General features: G+C 45.1%; 1 protein-coding gene across 12 annotated transcripts in view; it reads right to left on the reverse strand.

Moving 5' to 3' along the window:
• magi2b (membrane associated guanylate kinase, WW and PDZ domain containing 2b) overlaps positions 1–18,743 on the reverse strand; it is a 71,663-nt gene that overhangs the window by 24,985 nt on the left and 27,935 nt on the right. For 11 of the 12 annotated variants that reach the window (XM_077021595.1, XM_077021593.1, XM_077021592.1 and 8 more), the window contains exons 3-9: positions 15,682–15,801; positions 13,806–14,021; positions 13,285–13,504; positions 12,404–12,483; positions 5,903–5,960; positions 5,685–5,803; positions 2,808–2,990 (exon numbers count right to left, since the gene is read on the reverse strand). In XM_077021595.1, the coding sequence (XP_076877710.1) occupies positions 2,808–2,990; positions 5,685–5,803; positions 5,903–5,960; positions 12,404–12,483; positions 13,285–13,504; positions 13,806–14,021; positions 15,682–15,801 (996 nt within the window). The remainder of the gene's footprint in view (positions 1–2,807; positions 2,991–5,684; positions 5,804–5,902; positions 5,961–12,403; positions 12,484–13,284; positions 13,505–13,805; positions 14,022–15,681; positions 15,802–18,743) is intronic. The other variant, XM_077021598.1, reaches the window with a different exon arrangement.

Raw genomic sequence — 18,743 nt, forward strand, 5'->3', positions numbered from 1 at the left:
GACATAGGCTGAGATTGACAGCTAGATGTTGCATTCTGGGACAGCGTAACATGTCCAGACAGACAGCCGCATATACGTCAGAATAAACAATGAAAAACCAAAGCTGTGCTGGAGTCTAGCCAACGTTTTCCCCTTCGTGCTCCACGTCAGTGTCACAGGGTCACGTATGTCCAAGTTTACTCTCAACAACCACTTAATAAAAATACCTTCCTCCTATATTTGCTGGATACTAACTTACACCTTACATTTACACACATTTTTCTGACACTATTTTACACTGTAGTCTGTCTGCTGTCCACAGCCATCCCATCAATCTCTTTCAACGCTAGTTTCTGACCACCGCCGATCACGTTACTTGGATAGCTGACGCATCACAGTAGTGACATAGTAGTGACACTCAAATCGTAGCGGCGTGGTGGTGGGTGTTGAGCTCATACAACTTTGTCAGCAGTGTGAAAGCAGACATGGAAGTGTTGAAGTATGTAGTAAACGGTTCTGATGACACAGTAAAGACATGCGGCAGCACCTGTTTTATACACTTTAGTGTCACTGCTGGGTTCAGAATGGTCTGCCATCCAAACGAATGCTTTAGGGAGAAATGTAACACTGGCGAAAGCACATCTAATAGAAACAGTGCACAGCCACATATAGGCTGTAGACACTGTACACCTACATGTTTTTTCTAATATTCCAAGAGTCTGCACACACACACACACACACACACACACACACACACACACACACACACACACACACACACACACACACACACCCTAGGAATATTGAAACATAATGACCGTCGTATGATTCAGCACAAAAGCCCCCCACTAATCCACCTACCTGTTATGTCTCACACAGACACACACACACACACACACACACACACACACACACACACACACACACACACACACACACACACACACACACACACACACACACACACACACACACACAGACATCAGGGTCAGTTTTAAGGGCAGGAATAAAGTATGAGTAAAGCCCTCTGGACAATAATCAGCATTATGAAAAAACCGGAGGTCGATCCATACTGAACCATATGTGGGGGTGGTTGGAAGGTCAGACACATTTCAGTGACTTTATTTCTCAGCATCAAAAGAGGATAAATGAAGCACAGTTAAACGAGCACATCAGTCATGTATCTCCTGGTAGCGGAGACTGTTCTGCTGGTCCTTAATGCTGCCCATCAGAGACAACGCCATGACTCAGTCCCTCATAGATTCAAAAGGCTGGTCAGCGTCACTAATCCTGCAGTTATGTGGTTTAAATCACACGTCACTGATAGACGAGCTCGTCTCTGCCGGCAGGGTTAAATCTGATCCGTCTAATCTCTCACATTCCTTGCGCCTCCTTGGACCAACTCTCTTCATTACAGACATGCTCCCACTCCACAATAATGAGCCCAGTGCTGCTTCCTCCCACCTGAAGAACATTTCTACATCCGTTTCGTCCGTATTCATGCTCCAGTTCCGTCTAGACTGGATTGTTCCGACTGCTATTCTCTACAAGCTCCCTCCCCCCACGCTAAAAAAGTATCAGGTGATCTGAACTCGGTCCCAGACAGACAAACACACACCTCCGACACTCAAACACTTACATCAGTTACATCAGTTCCAGATACAATATGCAGAACTTCTTGAAGGTCTGCCATGGTCAGGCACCTTCTCCCCTGGTACTCCACACACACTCTGCTTCACCCATATCCATTTACTCCCAGTTCCATCTCCTAGGAGAGCACCATGGCAGCCTTCAGTGCAGCAGGGCCTGAACTCTGGAACACTCCCCTCACCTACACACATGTACTGATCTCCACTGTGCAAAATGAAAAAAAAACTGCTTGTTTACCAAATTGTGTACTGTTATTGGTGTCATTATTATTAATCTAATTTTGTTACTGATTTTCTGTGTGTGGAGTACCAGGGGAGAAGGTGCCTGACCATGGCAGACCTTAAAGACGTTCTTCATATTGTATCTGGAACTGATCTAACTGATGTAAATGTTTGAGTGTCGGAGGTGTGTTTTACTTTGGGTGACTATCACTTTGAGTATCTTGAAAGGTGCTTATAAAAATGTTACTACTACTACTACTAATAATAATACATTATTATTATTGCAACATTGTTGTTGTGCAGAGATATCCATTATGACAATTCAAACAATGAAGCCTCCATTGAAGTCTACAGTTTACTTGCTGGATACTGTTTGAGACCCTTGGTAAAAGATAAAAGATAAAAAGTACTTCTGTGTCTCCTAGCACTGAGTACATGAGCCCTCCAAGCAGTATAATTTTACGGTCAATCATATTTCTAAGAGGATAAAAGACATGAAATTCAGCACTCTGGTTTCAACCTGTAAAGAAAAAAAATCACCTTCCCCCCAACAGAAGCAACCATGTACAATACGTGTGCTACGTAGAAGTTACCGTGCGGTTGCAACAGCAACGCCAACATCACGCTGGCCGTATATACATGCGGGACTGTCTCTCACAGGGTTTACTATTAAACTGCCTGTTTTAGTCCAGGAGCACGAGAGCCTCCAGGCACTGGGAATCCTCCACCTCCGTAAACATGTTCAAATATTCATGAGGTCAGTACAACACGGGCAGCAGGTCTGATCGAACATCTTTCTTTCCAGCCGAAAGGCTTTCTGGAACCTCCCTACAAGAAGATCTTCGGTACCCCTTGCGTAAAAAAATCTGCCTTCAATCCAGCAATTGAAGATCAGATTGGGGTGGATGTGGGGGCGGGTGTGGGGGCGGGGCGGGGCGGGCGGGGGAGGGGCCTCACCGGTGGCCATCTTGCCGTCCTGCGCGGCAGGTCCGTCCGGTATGACGCTCTTGACCTGCAGGAACTCATCGGGCTCGTCTCCTCCGATGATGGTGAACCCGAAGCCCATGGTGCTCTTCTGCAGCGCGGTGGACAGGAACGTGCCCTTCAGCTGGGTGGCGTCCCGCGTGAACGGGGGCTTCTCTGTGAGGAGTCGTGCAGGCACACATACACGCGTACACACACACACACATGCGCACATGCCCAAACAAACATGTGGACAGTCATTAACAATGTGCAATGCGAACCCACATTTCGCATAAAAAAAAACTAAAGACTTTTATCTAGTCTTAATATCTGAAATGAGTCTAAGCTTACATGTCCTAGGCGTACATACTTTATACAAGTGCAGTCCAGTCTCACAATTTCTAGTTTAGTGACTTGGGATTTTGACCACTTATTTTGGCCACTAAATTATTATTCAGTTCAATGCATTTTATTGTCATTAACAATGTGCAAGGACACGTGTAAACAAACATGTAAACAAACAAGCTGCACCTGAACTAAGACACAGGAGGCATAAAAATGATTTTACAGGCAGTGTAAAATTAAAATCTAATTTTGCACGAGAGGAAATAAATGTTATTTTCATAAAATGCAATAGCTAAAATGAGATTGGGATTAAATAGTCATCTTTAAAATGTTGGATTGCACCCCTCTGTGGTAAATTACATAAAGTCAGGGATTCTTTAAGCTTCTGGAGTGTAACATTGATCTGGTTTGATTCAAAGCAGTGCGAAATCACCAATATATGAGAACTTTTACAGCAACTATAGAGGATCAAATGGAGAACAGGCTTGGGCATATTTCTCCCAATTTCTCCGTTATAATTCAATGGCTTAAAAAAATGAAAGGCCCACAGATGCAGTTTCATGCTGCCTGTAACTGGCCACTCCCCCAGTGGGCCGCAGCAAGCACAGAGAGAGCCAATCAGAGATGAGGTCAGGAGGTCAACTTCACGGCAGAGCCGGGCCTGCAGCGGCAGTGTCTGATAACACTGGGGATGTCACCTTATCTGGCAGTGCTCATGAACAGCCAATCAGGATCACATTTTACAGACACAAAACCGAGCCCAGACCACCACCGCCCCCCCCCCGTGAGGCCCGGAAGTCAAGAGCACATGTAAATGTTAGACAGGGGAATAAATCTCACAGAGCAGTTTCTGTGGCGGAGGCATTTAAGGCAGAGGGTCTTGTGAGGAGAGTAAATAAATGGAGATCAGCGGCAGATGTAATACAGGAAATAAAGGCCAGAAGACACTTCAGCTCACCTGAGCACAACTCAACCACGTTAGTGTAAATAAAGAAATGAGCATTGATTGGAGTGTGTACTGCCACAGAGGGTGAGGTGGAGGAGATAGGAGATGGTAGAAGAACCAGAGAGCTTATTTAACTGCTTCAACTCCAGAGAAATATCTGTAATGCATAGCAATGTGTGTGTGTGTGTGTGTGTGTGTGTGTGTGTGTGTGTGTGTGTGTGTGTGTCTATGTAATAAATGTAGTGTAGGACATGGGATTTGTTTAGCATTTTCTACAGAAGTCCTTCATTGTAACTTGCTTTGTTACTCTCTGGAATCTTTGTCAGATAGATATAAATACTGTACATGCACACATACCCACCATACATACATATACATACATATATATACATAGTGTATATACACAATAATCTAACAAGTAAATGATATGGCAGCAACTCAAATGCTTTTAGGTGTTTAGACACGGTTGTTGGTGCACGATGGGTGGAGTAGTTCAGAAACTGCTAAACTACTGTGATTTTCACACATCTCGAGGGTTTATAGAGAACGAACAGAAAAAAAGAAAACAGCAGTTCTGTGGGAGAAAATGCATCATTGATTCCAGAGGTGAAAGGAGAGAAGCCAGACTGGGTCAAGCTGACAGGCAACAGTAACCACGCGCTACAACCCACTGAGGTCCACGCAAGAGCATCTCTGAACATACAACACGTCGGACTTTGGAGCAGATGGGCTGCAGCAGCAAAATACTCCCAGTCCCGTCAGGTAAGACAGACAGCCGAGGAGATGATTGGCTCACCAAAATTGGACAAGTGAACATTGAAAAAGTGTTGCCAGGTCTGCTGAGTTTGGATTTCTGCTGTAATATTCAGATGGTTCAGGCTGGTGCTGGTGGTGTAGTGACATGGGAGGTATTTTCTTGGCTCACTTTGGGACTGACAGTCCACGTGAGTATTGTTCCCAACAATGTCCATCCCTTTACGACCACAGTGGACCCATCTTCTGATGGCTCCTTCCAGCAGGATAACGCGCCATCTCACGAAGCTCAAATCATCTCAATCTGGTTTCTCGGACATACCAATGAGCCCACTGTACTCAAACTGGCTCCACAGTCAGCAGTCAGCACAGTCAGCACACACACACACACACTCCTCCCACCCAAACACAAACACAACACATACTCCCCCTACACAAACACAACACCCCCACACACAAACTCTCCCAACCCAAACACACACACACACACACACACTCCTCCCACCCAAACACAAACACAACACATACTCCCCCTATACAAACACAACACCCCCACACACAAACTCTCCCAACCCAAACACACACACACACACTCCTCCCACCCAAACAAAACACACACTCCCCCCTCACAAACACAACTACCCCACACACGTACAAACACCCCCCCACACACACACACACACTCCCCCCACCCAAACACACTCCCCCCACCCAAACACAACACACACTCCCCCCTCACAAACACAACATCCCCCTTCCCCCCCCCCACACACACACACACAGTCGGCTGGGTTAAGCCTGTCTGTCCTAGCGTGCCGGTACAGTACCTCTGTAGATGGTGGGCAGGGGCAGCGACGAGAGGCCTTGACCTTGCATGTGCTGCTGCTGGACTCTCCTCTTGGCTTCCAGCACGGGGTTCTCGAACTGCGTCCTTCTGTTAATGTGGCTGGAGGGAAAGGCAGAGCTTGGGCTCAGACGCTCTGTCCCTCGCACCACCCGGACATGAACACATGCTTGAGAGAGAGTGTAGAGAGGCAACACTTACTCAACATAATAACTGCCGTATATAGGGTCATCTATTTTCTCCCAGCCATACGGAAGCTCTATAGGGAACAAAATAGAGGGGGAAAACATTCAATGACAATATTACAGAAGTTCCTCCGTTCTTTATGAGTGGTACGTTAAAAAAAAAATGAGGATCTCATTTGCTCTTATTGAAGAGTTTCGCTACTTTGATGTTCTGACTTTCCTGTCTGTGCCAAGGGAAAGCATAAAACTAGATGAAGCATAAAACTAGATGAAGCATTTTTTCGTGTTTGTCCTCTATGAGACGTGTGATGACACTTTGGCCCAAATTAACATCTTAGAATGGTTAAGCTGTGCTGAGTGGCAATGTGTAAACTGTAGAATGAATGAGGGAGAGGAAACGTGTTCAGTGTTGAGATACGACATCTGCTGTCAAAAGGTCAGTTTCCCCACTTTTGAGAATAATATGGTATTAAAGATTTATTCTCTGCAAATTTGATGTATGAATCCTTTTATTTTTAAATAAAGATGAAATCATAAGAGGCCACTGAATCACCATGGCAACCAAAGAGGCACAACATGCAGCAAACTGGCATGAGGCTCCAGTAGAGGGATCACAAGGTGTTTGTTTCTGCTTTGTTTATTTATTTATTTTCTATTTCATTTCGGTGGAAGAACAAAATGGCAAGAGAAATGAGACTCGTAATGACATTCACACAGCTAATCACTCATACGCCCAAACCTCAGCAGACACACACACACACACACACACACACACGCACACGCATGTATTCATAACACAAGACGCTCATTTTGACTCCTCAGATTGTGGCTGTTCATGTCAGAGCTGCCACTGCTGTGTTCATCGTCAGCCCCAGCTAACCCTGGACTTTCACTACACTGGGATTTTAATAAAAGAATTACTGGTAAGAAAAACGATATTACATTTTATACGTAAAGCGCTTTGGAGATATACAAAGTGCTTTATACTACAAAGATAAAATGCAACAATACAGAACAAAGAGAGATGAACAAATGGAAATAGAAATGAATGCATGTTTTGTGAAGAGAAATCTTTCCAAACAAAAACCAAGCCCAAAACAGCTACTACAAAAGGTGTGTGTGTGTGTGTGTGTGTGCGTGCGTGTATGAGTATACGAGTATATGTCTAATATGTCTGTGTGTGCATGCATGTGTATGTGTGTGTTTGTGTACATGCATGTTTATGTTTGTGTGTGCACGTGTGTTTGTGCATGTGTGCGTGTGTGCGTGCATGTGTGTGTGTGTGTGTGTGTGTGTTTGTGCATGTGTGCGTGTGTGCGTGCATGTGTGTGTGTGTGTGTGTGTGTGTGTGTGTGTGTGTGTGTGCGCATGTTCATTCTAGCCAGGGTCCTGATGTCCCTCAGCTGGTGCTCAGGCGTTTGTTATGCAGGGTGAACGCTCTGGACTGCAGGTCTGGAACTGCCTTTACCGCTGCTCAGTGGAGGAGTCGTCACACCTCTCCTGGAAGGTTACAGAAATCAATGCCCCGCTGCACACACACACACACACACACACACACACACACACACACACGCTAACACACACGCACACACGTGCACACACTACCACACACATGCGCGCACAGATCAAATCCTGACCCTCTTCATAGTTCTTCAAAGAGGGGCTGTTACAGACCAGCAACTGCTCAAGTGCTCGATTGCACCAGAAGTTCAACTACAAGGCTGTAAGTGGGAGACAAATGAGTCAGACACTTCCCTTATGGAGCAGAGAGCGTGACAGGATCACACTTCCCTTATGGAGCAGAGAGCGTGACAGAATCACACTTCCCTTATGGAGCAGAGAGCGTGACAGAATCACACTTCCCTAATGGAGCAGAGAGCGTGACAGAATCACACTTCCCTAATGGAGCAGAGAGCGTGACAGAATCACACTTCCCTTATGGAGCAGAGAGCGTGACAGAATCACACTTCCCTTATGGAGCAGAGAGCGTGACAGAATCACACTTCCCTTATGGAGCAGAGAGCGTGACAGAATCACACTTCCCTTATGGAGCAGAGAGCGTGACAGAATCACACTTCCCTAATGGAGCAGAGAGCGTGACAGAATCACACTTCCCTAATGGAGCAGAGAGCGTGACAGAATCACACTTCCCTTATGGAGCAGAGAGCGTGACAGAATCACACTTCCCTAATGGAGCAGAGAACGTGACAGAATCACACTTCCCTTATGGAGCAGAGAGCGTGACAGAATCACACTTCCCTAATGGAGCAGAGAGCGTGACAGAATCACACTTCTCTTATGGAGCAGAGAGCGTGACAGGATCACACTTCCCTAATGGAGCAGAGAGCGTGACAGGATCACACTTCCCTTATGGAGCAGAGAGCGTGACAGGATCACACTTTCCTAATGGAGCAGAGAGCGTGACAGAATCACACTTTCCTAATGGAGCAGAGAGCGTGACAGAATCACACTTCCCTTATGGAGCAGAGAGCGTGACAGGATCACACTTCCCTTATGGAGCAGAGAGCGTGACAGAATCACACTTCCCTAATGGAGCAGAGAGCGTGACAGAATCACACTTCCCTAATGGAGCAGAGAGCGTGACAGAATCACACTTCCCTAATGGAGCAGAGAGCGTGACAGAATCACATTAAAGAAAACTATAGAATTCACCTGTAGGTAAACATGATTTAATTCACTTCAGTTTTATAATAATAGTACATGTACATGTATATATGAGACTGCAGTGAAATATTCTATTCAAAATTTCTCTTACAGTTTAAACATAACTCTGAAATATCACTAATGACAAATGACCATATTATTCCAGCACATATGATCCACTTGGATTAAGACAAATTGGAATAAATAGACCACCTTAAATATCCATCTTGCTCAAACCTCCTTAAATCAGTGGCCTTCCATTGCTAGTTGCCATGGCAACTACAGGAGACTTCTCTTTTTCAGGCTTTCATTCACTGAGAGTCTTATGTATATTTGGGAGGATGCAGAAGTGTAAATATGAGTATGTCTGCCCGGGCGTGTGTGTCTGTGCATGTATGTAGGAGCGACAGAAAGAGAAAACGAATGTAATGTATAAACAGGTGCAGTGCAATGTTTATTCACTATTTATGAAGTTTATACTGTCAGAATTTCAAAGTCATGATAAATTGAACAGATGATTCAGCTCAAATTAAACTCCACATCCATCAGAAACAAATGAAAATACATGTTAACATGAAGCAAAATTACTCTTCTATGAAGAACAGAAAAGGTGAGGAGGGTGAGGAAGTGTTTGTAAACAATATGCTGCAGTGTCTTGCCGGTCATATGACAGACAGTCAGGTACAGGTGCCTCCCGGGCCAGAGCTCTCGTAGCGATGAGCACTGAAGGTCTCACTCCAGTCGGAGAGACTCACGAGCTGCCGCTTGCCCTTGAGAGCTCACAGGATTCAAATGGACGTGGGAAACCCTTGTGCAAAACGATAGTAACACAAAAGAAGGTGTTCTCCACACAGCAGAACGCTGGGTTGTAGTGACTAATACATCCACGGAGCAGCGGAAAACAGCTCAGAGGTCTGACAGGAAGAGGAGTATTAGCAGTCACGTCACACGCAAGCACTTAACAGGCTGGCGGAAAGAGATATTGATTTTTCTGGCACCGTTAGATTGCATCCCAACTCAACAGAGGGTTTTAAACATGGTACATTTGGGCTAGAGCACACTGATAAAGAACCACGGGAAGAGTTATGAGCAAACGCATGTTCAACACTACTGACGTGGCCGCACCTCTCCACAGACAATGATGGAGATGGTTGACAGGAACATAAAAGCTTCCAAGACCGCACAGAGCTGTTTCAGTTTTATGACACTTACAGCTAATTTACTGTGGGTGTACATGGCGATAAATCTAACGTCTTTAAGGTGATGCACCTACATCAAGGGTTGCTGCAGTGTGTGCTCCTTAGCTAAGCAAAGTGTCCATCACGAGAAGGTGTAGGTGAGAGGCTGAGCGTTTACAAGCAGCCCTCTCATCACACAAATGATTATTTCAAATGATTCACTATTCCGTTATTAGAATTTCAGGAATGATGACTTTCAGGAAACACTCACAAGTGTCAGAAGTGTCCTGTATTGTTCTCACCATCATTGTAAAGAGGCACATTCATCTCCAATCTATTATAGCTGCTAAATCTGAGGAATGTTCTGGAATGCCTGTAGTGAAGGTAAACCAAGAATGGACTTCTTACACAGGGTGATTACAGCTGGGGGTGTGTGTGTGTGTGTGGGGGGGGGGTGCTCTACAGTACCAGTAGCTTCTGACTGGGAACACTATTGAGCAAACACCGTCACGTCTGGGCCTGTGAAGCAGACACATGCTTAAGGTGTCAACGTTGACCAAAGTTCATCATCAAATTCAACTCCAGTTTGCACGGGAGTGTTTGCACTTGCACACAGGAGGACTGCAGAAATGTCGACTTCTCAGATGGATCCAGGTTTGCGCCAGATAAAGAGGACGTGTGGTGGCATACATGCTGCCCAACACATGAGAACCACCTCCAAGAGACAACTACAGGCCAACTCTGGGCCAGATGCTGGGATCTCCTGGAGCCGTTCTCCTAGTTTGGGAGTCAGAGCCCCCAGTTTTCTGATAATCAGTGTTTCCTTCACATCTTTTCTAGCTCTCCTCTCAGCCTTTTGTGCTTTTTTGTGTTCCTTGTTCCTGATATAGCAATCACTTGGGATTACTACATCTATCACTATGGTCCCAATCTGCTGTTTGTCAAACACAGTTACGTCCTGTTGGTTTACCATTACCATTTGTCAGTTTGTATATGGAGGTCCCACAGGATCTTAGCTTGGTTGTTCTCCACCTTCAGGGGTGTATCCCACTTATAAGCTTAGAACGTCCAGCCTGTACTCGGCACAGATGTTTCTGTAGGCTCCACCATCCACTCGGTTCTGGCGGTACACTCTGCCTGCTAGCATCTTGCATCCCGCCGTTATGTGCTGGATTGTCTCAGGGACTTCTTTGAAAAGCTTGAATCTGGAGTCCTGCCTGGTCAGGTATATCCCAGCCTCTACTGATCTTCTAGTCAGAGCTTGTTCCAGTGTTGCCGTTATTAAAGCCTCCGTGGTGTCTTTCCATCCGCCCTTTTCAGCCTTTGGTAGGATTTTTCCATTTCAGGCACTTCCACGTCTTGCCAGTGGTACATGCTACATCCTCCTGTGATGGTTTCTGCTCATCCTTGTGCCCATCCTCCTCAGGTTTCTGCTGTCTCCTGGATCAGAGTTGTTTCATCCTGGAAAATGGCTCTGATGCTCACGACGGGGAGGAGTGTCGGTGGGAGTCACTTATGGGGGACCACGGTTCAACCACTGCTCAGGCAACTTCTCTACACTATACCAATAAGAGTCCTTGGTCAAAACTCCACTACACTCACCTGCCTCTGTAACACGACTGAAAACATGATTGTCAGTCACATGGAATAGAGCTTCTGCCAAACGCATTAAATGTAAATATAATGTATAATTCTCCAATCGATTAGAGACGATTTGTTTCAGTGCGGCGTGTGTTTTTGTGTTAATGCAGCTCGTGTTAATACAGCATGTTTGCCAACAGCATTTGGTCGACAGGTCAATATTTTCATATGTTTCTATTTCATGCTCCACAAGCACATTTTTGTGAAAGCAAGCAGCGTCCCAGACACAGGTGTGTCCTATCACTGCAACAAGCGCATTTTCTTTTCATGTCAACTTTGTGCGGAGGGGCAGTGAACCAAAACTTCATTACACAGTTGTGTGTGACCCCGGGCAGACCCAAGACCGCTCGCGCCCTTCAGCAGTCGGCTCAAGTCCTTCTCTCATCTGGATGAAGCTGCTGGTGTTTTGTATTATTCTCTGGCCTACATGCCAAAGCCTGCACCTTCCATCCATCAGAATGCTGCTTCGGTATCAGCCACGTTCTCTTAAACCACACTGTTGATCAACAAACATAACCACTCAATGTCACGCCCAGAAGAAGCTTCAGAATAACTCCCGCTCATTTTGCGTTTAAGTCGACAACCAATGAGAACGAAAGGAATGTGATCGCTCTTTGTGACATAAACTCAGCTGAGATTCGATGTTTCAGGAAGTACACTGAGCGTCTCTAAAGCAGCCGAGGGCCCGTCCAGTCCATGGCAGCAGTCTGCTAGTGCACTGGAATCTCGCTGTCAGTTACATAAGCCCTCAAAGCACGCTGTCCCCCTGCACCCGTGTCATCCTGTCTGCGATTTCAACATGGATCTACTCAGTGTGTCTCAGTGGGAAACTTACAAGTTGGGGTTATGACACTACAGTGGTGATACTAGACAAACACAAACAAGCACACACACACTCGCTGACAGACGTGCAGAGACACGCGCGCACATTATTCTACTCGTGTGTGCCTAATCAAAATGTCTCCAGTCCTAATTGAATCCCAAACCCATACACGCACGCACACAGTAATTCATGAAAACACACACACCCTTACCGTCATCTTCACACTCCTCTGGTGGTTTGGCCTTCTTTGCTAATCGAGGGTCAAGCCACGATGTTGTTTTGGTGTTGTGACTAAGGGGAGCAAACAAAAAGCAGTTTAATATACCGTATGCACCCCAGACTCTGACTGTATCGACTGATTGCTACTTCTACATTGTTTAGCAGGCTGCAAATGGTACCATTTAAAAAACGTACAATTTCCATCAACATAAACCCGTTTTCTTTCCTTCTGTATGCAAGTGGCCATATCGTATTCCATAAGCAAACAGTGTGTGAAGAGATGCAAAGGATGTTTGGTTACATGAAGTATTGTCAGGGTGCCTTTAAGTACACGGTGAGCTTCACAATCAGATATCCCACAAGACTTTGGCACATTGGATAGGAGAGTTTTAGTTAACAGAACAGCAATCGATACTTTTAATGAGTCCTCTGCCTCCCATAACAAACGGAAAGAAACTGGGGGAGGGAGAGTGTTTCTGGCCCCGCCCCCTACGCCAGTCTCAGACGGCACCTACACTCCTGTCCACGTTTATTATTAACGTCTTGTCTGTAGAACAAACTTGATGCAATTTAAGGGTGATTCATTCACCCGTATGATACATCTACAGCTCAATGTGATCTGTCAATTCATGCCCAGACTCGGGGACACTGAAAGAATAAGAATGGTAATTTAATTTACCAAAAATGTACACCATCTTGTCACTTCTTACTCACGTGCCCATAAATAATTCACGTATCCGTGACACCGCACGAAAGAGGACGTCCTAATTTATCCACACACTTCCTGGTGGTGAACAGAAGTGCCACACAGCGTGTTCCCCTACGTGCGTGGCCCGGTCTCCTCGAGCATGCTCTGAAGGGTTCTTCACTCACTCTATGAAGTAGACTTCGCCCTTCTCGGTGTAGGCCATCTCCCAGTTGTCGGGCAGGGGCCCGAGCTCATCGTTGCCCTGTGAGTCTGGGGGTGATTTGGGAGCCTCCCCCTCCTCTTCGGGGGCGTCCGTGGCTGTCGGTGTGGGGGTCTCGGGTGGGCATGACTGGGGGACGACCTCACCAGAGGCATCAGTACTCTTGTCTTCATGTTCGCTTGACTCTACAGGGGGGAGCAGGCAGTGGGTAAGGTGTGTGTGTGTGTGTGTGTGAGAATGTATGGCAACAGTGAAGGACAGTAATATGAAACAATAATGAGTTTCTTTCTCTACGTATGTAGCTGTCGTAGTGTTTCCCTGCTCCTGGCCTGTGAAGACCCCTGCTGGGCTTCTCCCTGTGTGCACGCCCTGTTCCCCGCACGCCTCACTAAGCTCTCCGCCCACTCAGAAGCCCTCGGCACGTAGAGCGACAGCACAGAGACCTCCGCGGGCCTGGGGAGACGCGGATCTGTGCTCGGCGCTGACCTGGTGTGATGGCGATGCCGTTGCCATTGACGACAGGGCTCTCCTCCTCCTCCTCCTCGGGCGGCTCGATGCTCTCCTTCTCCATGTTGCTGACCGATTTGTTCCTCTTCCTCTTGCCCTCTGCGCTGGGGCGGGCACCGGGCAGCAGCTGGTCGGTCACATTAAACAGCATGGGCGTGGGTTCTGCTGGGGGTTTGGGCGTGCCATAGAAGTTATCTGGAACAGGAGGAGGCCTTTTGTCATTGCACATCTGACATCGATCTTTTATCGATATAACTTGCAGTAATGTTCTTAAAAAAAAAAAAAATTGGTCTGCACTTATATACCTCATAAACCCAAAATTGGAAAACTCAGAATTCATAAGTTCAGACACATAAAGGTCTCCTGCAAAAAAGAAAGCAAACTACAGAACGTATTTTGCGAATCATTGTAATTTAAACTTTGCGACGAGTCAAGATGCTCTTTGGTGGCTACTTTGTATGCGCCACGATGTGTGACGTGACTTTTTAGAGCAACTTTTCAATCATGTTTTCAATAACTGTGCCCAGTTCTTTTGAACTTTGTGAGTGTAGCAATGATTATTATGGCGACCTGTTTCACAAGACACCTAAACCTCTTTGATTGAAAGCAACCATGTGTATCAGAGTGTGTGTGTGTGTGTGTGTGTGTGTGTGTGTGTGTGTGTGTGTGTGTGTGTGTGTGTGTGTGTGTGTGTGTGCGCGCGTGCTTGCGTGCGTGCGTGTTGCAGAGCAGGTCTTCAGTTGCAGGTCTGCGGAGTGACACTGGAGGCTTGCTGAAGTCCAGCAGTGGGAGGAATTAATCTCTTAATGACTTATATTACATACTGTGACCCATAATCTCAAGGAGGGGAGAGGGCTCCCTGCAGGTTTGTACATACAATAGAATACTGGCACAGAACCTAAGTGATTTGAGTTCTATTCTGCTAATGAAATGCTGACATTACAGCAGCAGACACAGTTAACCAATCTGCGTTGTCATTTTTAAATCCAAAATGCTGGAAGTAAGTTGGCAACATGACAACACAAACTCAATTAAGAATAACTTGGGTAATTAAAATATTTGTTAGTAACTTTCTCTGCTTCTAACTCTCTATAATAACTCTATCACATATCCAGATCTGCCTAGAACTCATATTCTGTGTAATCCTGCACTCAAACTGGACCTCGGGAGAAAAAGCACAGGCTCCATCAAAAAACGATGTCCTAAAAGAGAGAAACGGTGTTCTGAAAGAGCAGGCTCGGCTGGTGTCTGACGCAAATTGCCTTTCCCTTCTCCCCTCATAAAGGGACACAAGGAACCCGAACGTGCTTCAGAAACGAGTCCACGATCCTCACAATCAGTTCCCTCAGGCCCCTGTGGTGCCGCTCTGAATACTTTTCCTCAATGTCAGAGAGAGACGAGGTTACAGGTAGGCTAACTGTGTGTGCACACGTTATAAGTGCGCACATGAGCTTTCGGTGACTGTAACCAGTTCACACCTGTTGTTTATACTGAAACACAAGAGTGACATCTTGCAAGCAGAGCTAGTAATGTGTAATTATCAACAGCTTTCATTTCAGCTAACACAATCTAGTGAAGCGGAACTTTTCGTTATTGCTGTAACAATGCCCGTCTTGAGCTTTAAGGTCCAAGAGTAATCTGAATTAACTACTACCACCACCACATCTACTCTTAGAATTACTAGGTTTTAGTTATATTATTCCTGGTGGCAGTATTTCTACAAAGCACAGAGAGATATATTAGGTGTTGAACATGGAATCGTAATTATTATGAAAAAATGGATCCCTGGATCGCTAGATCCCCAGGTGGGTTACTGGCAGGCCGAGAGGAACACCAGAGAAAACACTCTACTCACCTTCATATGTTCCACTCTCTAGCAATGCCCCACTTTTCTCTAACTCCATAAACCGGTCAACACTCACAAAGTTGTAGTCCACGCCTGGGACCTCCCCCTCCTTAGGCTGCCGCGTAGTGCCTGAAGACAAAAAAGAAAAGAAAATATACGCAGACTTCAGAACAGAGATACAATCCACACAGACTGCACTTTAACACGGAACACAATTTCATTTGTAACCACACCCGAGTGTAAATATTCGGACTTGTATGCTTGAAATCTCAGAGACACAGGTCTTAACCACAGCAGCAGCAGCATCAATTCATTGCTGAAAAACCTTTGGTCCACACCTTCTCCTCGAGCACTACACAAGGAAGGAATCTGCTGTGTGAGTTGGACTTATCGGCTTGAAATAAGTTCTCAAATAGTGGAGAGTGGTGACCTGCTCGGGGGTGAGACAGAGCTTCATGGTCAAAAGGCCTACTCTTCATAGCGTGCCCTGAGGGGGTCGCTTTCAGAGTGGCACTGCAGTGACAGACGATCTGGTCAGAGGGACAGCCCAGACAGGCGCTCACTCCACCGGGCAGTAGTTCTACTGAAAGAACCGCTCAGATGGTCTGCAAACAGGACTGCGAGAAACCTTTGCATCCATTCCACCTGTAGAGCCTTTAGTCAGGTGAGCCGATTAAGTGTTAGTTTTCATCTCAGCTCTCAGCACGAGAATCCAGTGATATTACACGACTTCAGAGAAGCTTCATGATCATAATCAATAACAACAGGCATCCTGTAATCAGAGAAACATGATTACACAAGCCCCTGCAGCTTTTGACCGAGGCTAAAGATTGGATCATGAGCAAGAAATGAGATTTGCATCATGGCTGCAAGATGTAACTCATCTGGACAATCTTAAACCAAACATTACCTCGGCAGAAAGGGCCAAATGGCAGAAAATGTATTTAGAAGGAAAACACTTCTTAAACAATATTGCGTCAGCTTTCAAATATTACCTCTGCTAATAAGGAATGTAACAAATGCATCTTGTGTGTGATTGTGTCTGACTGAAGGACACGTGGATATTACGGCTGGCTTGGTTGTAGTATATGTAAGCAGGCTGTTTCTCCTCTGTGCTTCTGACAGGAACAATTCTAGCTTGATTGATCCTTCAAATAAACATCCTAATAATATTTAATCAGAAACAGTGCTCTGTCACAGAACTCTCATAATTACATTATAAATTCCCCGCAAAACCTGTCATGACTGCTTATGAGGAATTAGATCATTTCACAACAACTGACAACAATATTTACTTTTAAACTGCCTATAGCAAAGATGAATGTCCGGGAGGCCACGCCTTCTAGAACCTGGACCGTGGATGTGAGTGGATGAAGTGAACTGCAGTGGCCACCATGTAAGCCATTGGCACCTCGGATCTGTGCTCATATCCTATAGCAACCCAAATGACAGTACAGATAAAAAGAGCATTTACTGAGATATGAAGGCAGAAGACACTGCTGCACAACCCGAAGTGGTTGTGATAAGCAATTAGCTTCAGTATATATAGACACTCCACTCTTACAATTAACTAATCAAATTAATGGGCCTTTGTAAATAAGTAGGACTTGGTCAGAGTAAGGAGAGTCACATAGGAAGAAGACAGGTGTTATTACACTAAAGTGAGATTCATAAGACAGAGGCAGGTCTTAGTGTTACACTAGGATGAGATACATAAGGATGCAGGTCTTAGTGTTACACTAGGATGAGATACATAAGGATGCAGGTCATAGTGTTACACTAGGATGAGATACATAAGGATGCAGGTCTTAGTCTTACACTAGGATGAGATACATAAGGATGCAGGTCTTAGTGTTACACTAGGATGAGACACATAAGGATGCAGGTGATAGTGTTACACTAGGATAAGATACATAAGGATGCAGGTCTTAGTGTTACACTAGGATGAGATACATAAGGATGCAGGTGATAGTGTTACACTAGGATAAGATACATAAGGATGCAGGTCTTAGTGTTACACTAGGATAAGATACATAAGGATGCAGGTCTTAGTGTTACACTAGGATAAGATACATAAGGATGCAGGTCTTAGTGTTACACTAGGATAAGATACATAAGGATGCAGGTCTTACTGTTACACTAGGATGAGATACATAAGGATGCAGGTCTTACTGTTACACTAGGATAAGATACATAAGGATGCAGGTCTTAGTGTTACACTAGGATAAGATACATAAGGATGCAGGTCTTACTGTTACACTAGGATGAGATACATAAGGATGCAGGTCTTAGTGTTACACTAGGATGAGATACATAAGGATGCAAGTCTTACTGTTACACTAGGATGCACAGTAAGCACTACATGACATTACATCAGAAGATTCTTTAGAACCACAGTCTGTAATCAGAACCCTACAGCTGCAACATGTCCACTCTTATCTCAACTTGCACATGTAATATTTACAACCTGAATGTGTTGTGTTCATGTTCATATTTTAAATATGATTATACAACATCATCCTACACAGACACTTGCACAGTTGGATCCAGAGTCTTTTGGCTTGGCACTGACAGGTGATAGTGGTTTTTATACAGATAAGTGTGTTACATCACTGTAAGAAATCACAGCTGGTCACAGGTCTTTTATCATCATGTGCAATTTGAACATGAAAAGTCCATTTTGACTGTAGGGTTAGAAATGCGTAAGGCGTCTATTCAATTCTGAAAGGCAGAGACTGAATAATATTAGCAAGACACAAAACTCAAATAAGTCTGTTTTGACTATAGAAGAGAGGGAGAGAGAGCTGAAGAGTGATGGAGTGAGAGATAAATACATCTATGGCTCAAACACAGTAGGAGTGTGTTCCAAACCTGCCAGTCTTCCTGTTGTCATCCTGTTCCTGGAAACACAAACTGCTCCTCTGTGCATGTTGTATTTCTATAGCATATTCTAGATGGAACTACAAATTTAAAGTGTCGTACACTTCTGAATATTCAGTGTCTGCCTGAGGAAAGAGGCCTTGAGGAAAGACATTAAACCCTGTTTATGCATCAAAACCCTCTCAGTGATG

Source organism: Brachyhypopomus gauderio, chromosome 11 (assembly GCF_052324685.1).
Source record: "Brachyhypopomus gauderio isolate BG-103 chromosome 11, BGAUD_0.2, whole genome shotgun sequence".
Lineage (NCBI taxonomy): Eukaryota > Metazoa > Chordata > Actinopteri > Gymnotiformes > Hypopomidae > Brachyhypopomus > Brachyhypopomus gauderio.